A 9,406-nucleotide genomic window follows, 5' to 3' on the forward strand; every position below is an offset into this window, starting at 1 on the left:
TCTTGTCCCAGTGACTATTTCTTGTTCTAATGACCATATAAGGGCCTTTGTTCTGCAATATATGTCCAATGGGTGTCTTGAGAATTGGTTGTACAGAGAAGATTGCCACTTGAACCTTCATCAAAGAGTCACTATAATGCTTGATGTGGCTATGGCAATTGGGTATTTACATTATGGTTATGACACCTGATAGCTCATTGCGGCCTAAAGCCAGTAAACGTTCTTTTGGATGAAGATATGGTGGATCATGTTGGTGATTTTGGCATCTCTAAAATTAGTCGAACGTAAGTCCATGGCACTTACCGAGACATTTGGTACTTTTTGTTACATTGCACAAGGTATACTACTTTCTTTCTTTCTCACTTCTCTTATAACCTTTTCTGTTTGATATTTCTCTTATCTAAATCAAGAAATTCTAAAACTAAATAAAAAGCAAGTCTTTGTTAGTACGAGCAATAATTTTTATTTCAAACGAGTAATTCTTTTTCATTTTCGTTCATTTAAGAATATGGCTCAGAAGGAACAGGGTCCACCAGTGGCGGACCAAGGATTTAAGGATCGTGGGTGCTTAAAAAATTAAAAAAATTAAAAATCACCTCAATGAGGTTCGAACCCAGGTCACCCCTTCTAGTAGAGAACCTTAAGATCAACCTAAATGCTAGTACACCCAACCAACTAATTGTTTTAGTTGGTGCTTTTATATCCTTTATACCTATTTTCATATATTTTCTATGTAATTATACCTATTTCGCATTGAGTTTAATGGGTGCTGGAGCACCCCAAAAATCAACGTAGCTCCACCCCTGGTGTCCACTAGTGGTGATGTTTACAGCTATGGCATCATATTGATGGAGGTTTTGATAAAGAGAAGGCCAACAGATGAGAGATAGTCAATGAAAATCTTGGTTTGAGGGAGTGGATTAGACGAGCATTTCCAAGAACTATCATGGAAGTTATGGATGCCAATCGTTTTCGTGAGGAAGAACAATTCACTTCCCAAAGTGAAATCTCCATAATTTCCATAATAGAATTGGCATTATACTGCACAAAGAAAATGCCTGAATCAAAAATAACCATGAAAGATGTAGTCAAGAGGCAAGAAAATGCCTGAATCAAGAATAACCATGAAAGATGTAGTCAAGAGGCTTGAAAAAATCAAGGACATATTTTTGATAATGTAGAAGTTAGAATCTCTTAAAGTAGTGTTTTTCTCGAGCTGCAAGTTAAATGTTGCTTTCGTTTGCCAAAAATCAAGGAGATATTTTTGATAATGTAGAAGTTAAAATCTCTTAAAGTAGTGTTCTTTTCGAGGTGTAAGTTAAATATTGCTCTCGTTTGCCTAGTTTTTTAAAAAAATAAAAAGTTGTATGTACTATTTGGAGTCTTGTATTATTTGTACCTCAGATTGTTGCAGTTCCTCATTTTGTGATTTTTGGTGGTTTTGAAGGTTTAACTGGTTGAATAAAACCGGAATTAAAGAAAGAAATATTATGAAGGCATTTAGCTGCACTATTTTTCGTTATGTTTGCATGTTCGGGCACCTCTTATTCCTTCATATTTTTTATTCAATGGCTTAATCCTTTGTATTCAGTAACTTTTTTGTTAACTGAAAGTTAAGTATAAGGTGGATGTTTCAAAAAAAGCTTTGCTAGCCGGGACAAACTCTGTATGCCTAAGACTGCAGGTTGAGTGGGCTTTCTCAATATATCTGCTTGTATCAGGGCCATTCTTTGCAAACTGCGGTGGAATCATAGTCAGAAAAAGGATAAGTTATATGATTTAAATGGATTCACATGTTGTAAAGGGTGGAACAAATGGAAGGCCAAACATCTTGGCTTGTCAAGAAGATTTTCAAAGCCGAGTATGTGGAAGTAGCTGGTTACACAGAAGATCAATTCCAGCGAACGCAAGGGGTATTTCCAAAAGTAATATGGCAGCTTGGTGCATTAAAGCTACACAACCTTATGTTGCATATTTGCAAAGAAGTTGTTTCCACGACTTGAACCTGTGACCTCCTGATCACATGGCAGCAACTTTACTTAGTTACTCCAGGGCTCCCATTGTTTCCAAAAGTAAGATGGAAGAAGTTAATTTGCGAAGAAGTTAATTTGCAATACCCCTTTAGCCCCGAAATGCTGAAAGGGCTGTGGTATTACATGTATGAGAGGAATCTTTAAGAAATTGGATTTAAATATTTTGAATCTGTCACGATCTTGAACATGCAAACCTTTCTGCAATTTCTTGTAAACAGAATTTGGAAAACCGGTAGATACAGAAATTTACTAACAAATTTAAGTTGAACTAAACATTAGAATCAACTTAGTTGTAGTTTGAATGTCAAATTGAAATTCACTAACAAATTTATGAAATTCACTAACAAATTTAAGGGGCTATATATGTGTTCTACCAATAAATACTGAAACAAGAAGCTCTCATTGAATACAAATAAAAAGGATCCTACAAATTAGGCCCTACACTATGGGAATTAGAGGAAATAAAACTGTAAATAGCCACTATATGTTACAGATAATGTTTATGGAAAATTGACAACATAACGTTGTTGTCTTTTTGTGATGAATTAAGGAACAGGGTATGACTTGTTATGACACATACATTTGTAAGCAACAGGACAAGTCTCAGCTTCTTCTAATGATGAACAAACAAAGCTAACCATCACTAATCTACAAGGTTTACACGATCCACATGCATGAGAACAATCTGGTAATCTTGATCCTGCTACTGCCAGAGTATCTGCTCTTTTTCTCATTGCCCTTGGTGGTGACATTACATGTCTCTGATCATCTAAACAAAGAAAAATAAAAATTGATCATCATTAGCACAAAGTTTATGAAAGAAAATGCAATATATTACTACTGCATTACTCCTCTGATCCCAAATATCAGTCGTTTTGATGACACAGTAATTTTGTTTCAAAATATTTGACGTTTTGAAAATCAAGAAACGTTTACTATATCCCATTAGTGTAGTGTTAATTCAGTGAGACGCTTAAGAAAGAGGTGATTAAAAGGTACGAGGTCTAGACAAATACTTATTAAGACTACTCCTCAAGGGTTGTGTAGATATCTTATAAACAGGTACTACTCCATCCATCTCAAAACACTTGCCACGTCAAACTACGTTAACTTTGATTACTACTATTTTAAAATGTATTTTTTTCATCATATTAGAACATTTGCAACTTAATACTTTACATGAGAAGAATTCAACTTATTTTATTGGGCAAAAGTTGCTCAAAGTTAATCCTTACTCTTTATCCCCATCTTCGCCCAGGCTTAACGGGGCAAGGAAGAAAAGAACGAAAAACTTTTATAAGTTGTGATCTTAAATATGTCATAACGTTTGTATGGTTGTAAAAGCATTTCGCTGAGGGTAAAAGTAGAAAGTGTTAACTTTAAATTCTTTCTAAATATAGAAGCTAAAAGGTAACAGTCTTTTTCTAAAAACTTAAAAGGAAAAAGTGTACCACATAAAAATGAAACAGTTGATAGCGGACTATTCACTTATTAAGTTGCATTCGTACCAAATTCTCTAAAAATACACTATTTTTGGCGAATCAGACACGCACATTTTTTGAAGAATTCGAGCAACATAGGTTGAGAGAAATAAAATGATGAGGAGAAAGGAAGTGGATCATACATGAGTTAATCTTGGGAATATGCCTAGCATTCATGACAATTGGGAGGAAAACAAGAACAATGATAATTGTTGCAATGTACATTAAACTTTTCATTATTTCCTTAATTTTTTTCCTTCCTCAAGCTTTTTGATGATCACCTTTGTTGTTGATAAGAGAAAAAAAATAAGATTGGTTTATTGAAGGGAAAAGAAGAGAAATGCATGGATATTTAAAAGGGGCAACAAAAGAGGGGAGAATTGAAGCAAGTCACAGGCAAGAGTAACAGATAGCAATAAGGGTCACATGAAAGAGGCATACTCACACACGTAGGGCTTGAGAACCCTGTGAATTCTAGTGATTGTTTATGTGTCTTCACAGCTTGACACACTTCATTTTTCTCCATTAATACTGTGAAAAATATTTAACGCAATCAATTCATTAATATGTCATGAACAATTCTTTTTATAAAAATTAAGTCTTTAAAATGTGAAATCTTAAAAATAAGATGTATTACCTTCTGCAACAAGTAAAGATAACTGACAATGCATATTATTTAAATTCCTAATGAAATAATTATGTGTAATTATTTATAAACAAATAATCATTACTCTTTGCTTCTCAGTTTATATGTCACACTCTTTCTTTTAATTTGTTTCAAGAAAATGACGCATATATATGTGTGGTGAGAGAGAGATTTTAACTTAAAAATTTTTATTCTACGATTTATTTACTCCACATCTATTTATTTTTACCTGTCTATTTTGGATTTTGCACTTCTCTGAAAAAATAATGACTAGTATGATTATTTTGTCACAATACCCATATTAGTTGATGTATAGCCTTAGCCTTAGGTCTTGGAAAATGATTTAAAGAATAAATAATTTATGTTGAGAGTAAATCAGGAAAAAATTATTATTTTTTCTTGATATATTAAAAATGACAAGTAAAAATAAAAATTTTTTTTTAAAATATTGGTCAAGGAAAAATAAATGAAGAGAGAATAAGATGATTTATAGTCACATGGTCCCCCTGTCACATGGTCCCCCTGTTCCTTCTCAGGTACTCCTTTTGAGTTGTGATTTTGGTCTTAAAGAAATGTTTGTTTAAGTATTCAAGAATACTTCGATTATAATCTTGCTAATATGTCCTTGAGTTTAAATAGAAGCACTACTAAAACAAAGGGGCAATTCGATCACAAGTGGTTGATTTTATCCAATTTTCTATCACAGAACCTACCAAAGTGCGTGATCGGTAAAGTAGTGATCGTTTTTTAAAAAAATCGACCACTTGCGGTCGGTATTTTTTAAAATATATATATATATATTTAAAATTCATTATTATTTAATTAAAATTAAAAAAAATAATTTTAAAAAAATTTTAAAAAAAACGAACACAAGTGGTCGCTTTTCTATTAAAATTAATTTAATAGAAAAGTGGTAGGTTTTCTGCAAACTTTTTTAAAAAAACCAACCACTTGTGGTCGATTTTTCTGGAAATTTTTTTAAAAAAATAAAAATCAACAAATGGTCCAACATGCAATACAACAACAACAACAAACCAAATGTAAATACTTTCAAAAGTGTACAACACATATAAAATGTCTAACAAAAGTGAAAGTGTAAAAACTACAACAATAGTTTCAAAAGTGTACAAACTACAACAAAATATCTAAATTCAAAGTACAACACATACAAAAGTCAAAAAACTAAAACTCATCTTCATCTAATTCGTCCTCGTCGTCTTCCATATCCTCATATGTGATGATATCATCCAGAGGGCGTAGAGCTTTTGCAGCCCAAGCTGCATCACCAGGACACGAAGGAATAATCTCTGCAGTCTGAATGAAAGAGCTGAACTGCTCCTGCAACATCCTGATTTGTGATGATGTTTCCTCCTCCTTCTTCTGAGCCCTCTCTCTCTGTTCAGCAAGCTCTTCGGTGAGTTTAGAAACCATAGTTTCTACTCTTTCAATGGTTTCTCTATCAACTGAAGAGTAAGAGTATGTAAGGACGGACGAACACCTAATATTCTCGCCAAAAATTTTTTTATGGTATTCTTAGTAATGACCTCTAACTGCAGGACCCACAATTTTGTCCCATAACTCCTCCTTTACATGTTGGGGTAGTGAGTCACCCTGACTTTCAGGAGGCTGAGTACTACGATACTCACGAACGAGCTGCTTATATTTGTCCTATATTCAAAGTAAAGTTAAAATTAAAAGTCAAAAAATATTAAAGTACTTATACTTGAATAATATCAACTTTGAGAAAAAGATTCGTAAATTCAAAATTTGATTCTTACATGGGTAGCTTTAGTACGAGTCAACCTAGACAGCTTCATCAGTTGGGTTCTTATGCACACTATCGACTATATCAAGTTCTAAATACGTACTATATATATATCACATACGTACGCAAGTACACTATCCAATAATATAATGCGATGTGTTTCTTATACATACTTAGATGAGTGATCGATTAATTATATTTGATTACCTTAATATACTAGGTTTTGATTACATCGTTCATCAATCGATCACTACATGATATATATATATATATATATATATATATATATATATATGTATATGTATATATACATATATACATATATATTTATGTATATATAGATATATATATAAAGATATTTATATATATGAACTCTTGAATGCATACTATATAGATCACATCCACAAGTATATTACCTAATAATAAAACACGTTCATTATATTTTGATGAATTATCGGTTATATATTACATTATTATGACTAAAATAGTAACATAATATCATATCTCAACGGTATGATATATATATATATATATACGCATATTCATTATACAAAGATTATGCATGTTTAACGTCATTTAACGTATATACGAAGGAAAATATTTATTATATACATTGATGCATAAGTAAAAACTAAAGATTATGTTTAACGTAATTTATTTATTTTATTTGATATATTTTTTAGTATAATTTTTTCACAAAATTTAAGAATAATTAATTTTTATTGTTATTATACAGGTTATCGAATACGTGTGATCAGTGTAATTTCAAAAAATTATTTTAATATTACATTATATATATAATTATTTCTAATGAAAATAATATATATATATATATATATATATATATATATTTGATTACATATATATAATTATTGGTTAATAAAAATTATTTAATTTTAAATTTTTGTTAGTTCAAAAACCGACCACTAGTGGTCGGTTCTTTTAAAATTATTTTCTAATTTTAATTAAAATATCGACCACTAGTGGTCGATGTTTTAAAAATAAATTTTTTTAAAATTAAAAACCGACAACTTGTGGTCGGTTTTTTTAAAAATAAATTAAAAAAGATTTTTTAAAAACTGACCAATTATAATTTTAAAAATATTTTTCAATTATATTTAAAAAAGTAACGACCACTTTTTGTTATTTTTTTAAATAATTATTTGTAAAATAAATAATAATTAATATAAAAATTATTGAAATAATTATTTTGATTTTTTAAAATATAAAAGCAACCACATGTGGTCACTTTTAAAAAAGATTAAAAAAAATAAAAAATTGATCATTGTGTGTGATTGGTTTTTTCTGGTAGTTTTTTCAGTTTTTTTTTTCTAGTAGTGATGCTTTGACCAAACTAGGCTATTATTTAAATCATTTCACCAATATAGTATGTTTTTTTAAAATTTTACAAAACTAGTATAAATGTACTTGGCAGTAACATATTAGGCCATATTTTATTTTAAAAAATAAATGAATCAAAAAGTAATTGGCTGACGTCATTAAAGTAGGAATCATTACTGACAGCAACATTTTTTACTTAAAACATTACTATCAGTAATGAAACTGCAACTTTACCACATCAGAACATTTGTACGAAATTTGTCATTATAGTCATTATTATGAGTCGTGTTTAAGGCTAAGACATTATTGTGAGTAATGATTTTGGAGAGGAAATTACGATTTATGTGTGTGAATTTTATTTTTAAATCGCCTGAATGTTAAGATATAAATTTTTCATTACAGTGTACTCATCTAAAATGTTCTTTTCTAAGTAGAATAAATTTGATAAAATATCTAAAGTTATTTGACTAGAACTAAACGTTGAAAAATATTTATGATGTACTGACTATCTCTCTTCCGAATAGGGAATTACTTGTTGGATTATTCTCATAGGTTTGATTGATTGGGTATATATAATGAATCAAATGAAATATGAGTCATTGTTTTATTTTTCTACGATCACACGTTAAATAAAAAATTATTATTTTACACTATAAATATGAATATTTTGAAATTCAAAATATTGTGCATACATTTTTTTAAGATTACGATATTACTTATTTATTATTAAATTTTTTTAATAGAATGTCCCTGATTTAATTAGAAATTTCTGATGAACTTGGTCAGAAGTCCTTCTTGCCTCTCAACACACTCTTAGCAAAAAAAATTACTTAAATTAATCTTTTCAAACAGGCTGGGTTGGCCCGTTCTGGCCCTTTAGCCTGGCCCATTTACTCGATTTGGCCCAATTTGACCTGGCCCAGTCAGCCCACGGGCTATAGGGTTGCCGGTCCCGGACTGGGCCGTCCAAGTTGACGGGCCCGATAAGCCCGCCCCGGTACCAACCCGGACCAAGCCCATCGAGTACCCGGCCCGATAACTAATTTTTTTAAAGGCATTTAGGCATTTTGTTGGGCCCCAAAAAGTCCAATTGGACCGTTGGGCCAACAACATTATAGCCGTTTGGACCCCAACGACCAATTGGCTATTATTAAAAAAAAAATAATTTAAAAAATTTTCTATAAATACCCCCAATTCAAAATTTATTTTTCACACAAATTTCATTTTCTCAAATCCCAATCTCTCTCAAATATTCTAATTATCTCCTAAAGTGTTCAATTTTTTTTTTTAATTTTTTAATTATAAATACAAGTGGAAGTTTTCTAAAGGCGCAACTTTTAGATACTTTCAAAATTTGGTATTGTCGTTCCATCTCTTACTTTTAATTTTGAATTAGTGTATTAATTGTTGAATATTTATTTTTGTGTATTTTGAATTTTTTTAGTTTATTTTATAATATGGATAAATTAAGAAATCTCGGTAAAAGTGTCAAAAAATTTTATCCTAAAAGTGGTACTGGTAGTAAAAAATAAATTGGTGGTGGTTCCAGTAGAGGTAGTTCAAGTAATAGATACACCTGTGTGCCTCCGATACCGGTTAGTCAACCTTTTGAGAAAAAATAGGTGTAGGTGCTCATAATATGGATTATGCAGAAGCTCATGAAAATTATGGTATAGAAGAAGAAAATGAAGTAGATGTGTTTTATTTAGATGATGATGATAAAAATATTGGTGAGACACCCACAGTAGGAAATGTTAATGTTAGATCTGAATCGGTTAATCTTCCTCCCCATCCTCCCCATGCCCGAAAAACTCATAGAAGAACTAGTATTACATGAGAATTTTTTACAGAAACAGAAGGACAAGCTAAGGTGCAATGCAATATTTGTAAAATTGTATATGAGCATAAAAGGGGAGGCAATCAGGGGGTACGGGTTCGTTGATGAGACATTTAGGAGATTATCACGCTAGAGAGTTACTTATTGCACAAGGTGGTGAGACTGTTTGTGGTCCGACAAACTAGATTGAACTCAACAACTGGTCAATTAACTAAAAATTATAATAAAATGAAGGAGCGGGAAGAAATAGCGAAAATGATAGATGTGGTTGTTTGCCTTTCACTTTTCCTTCTTCGGATGCTT

General features: G+C 31.0%; 1 protein-coding gene across 1 annotated transcript; it reads right to left on the reverse strand.

The window, feature by feature from the left end:
- Nucleotides 1-2,357: 2,357 nt before the first annotated feature.
- On the reverse strand, nucleotides 2,358-3,843 carry LOC124887439 (protein EPIDERMAL PATTERNING FACTOR 1). Its single transcript, XM_047397152.1, has 2 exons — nucleotides 3,658-3,843; nucleotides 2,358-2,802 (listed from the first exon to the last, which is right to left on the reverse strand). Exons 1-2 carry the CDS (start codon nucleotides 3,749-3,751, stop codon nucleotides 2,579-2,581), a joined length of 318 nt encoding a protein of 105 aa, XP_047253108.1. The 5' UTR covers nucleotides 3,752-3,843; the 3' UTR covers nucleotides 2,358-2,578.
- Nucleotides 3,844-9,406: the final 5,563 nt, after the last annotated feature.

The sequence above is a fragment of the Capsicum annuum genome, chromosome 9 (assembly GCF_002878395.1).
Source record: "Capsicum annuum cultivar UCD-10X-F1 chromosome 9, UCD10Xv1.1, whole genome shotgun sequence".
Taxonomy (NCBI): domain Eukaryota; kingdom Viridiplantae; phylum Streptophyta; class Magnoliopsida; order Solanales; family Solanaceae; genus Capsicum; species Capsicum annuum.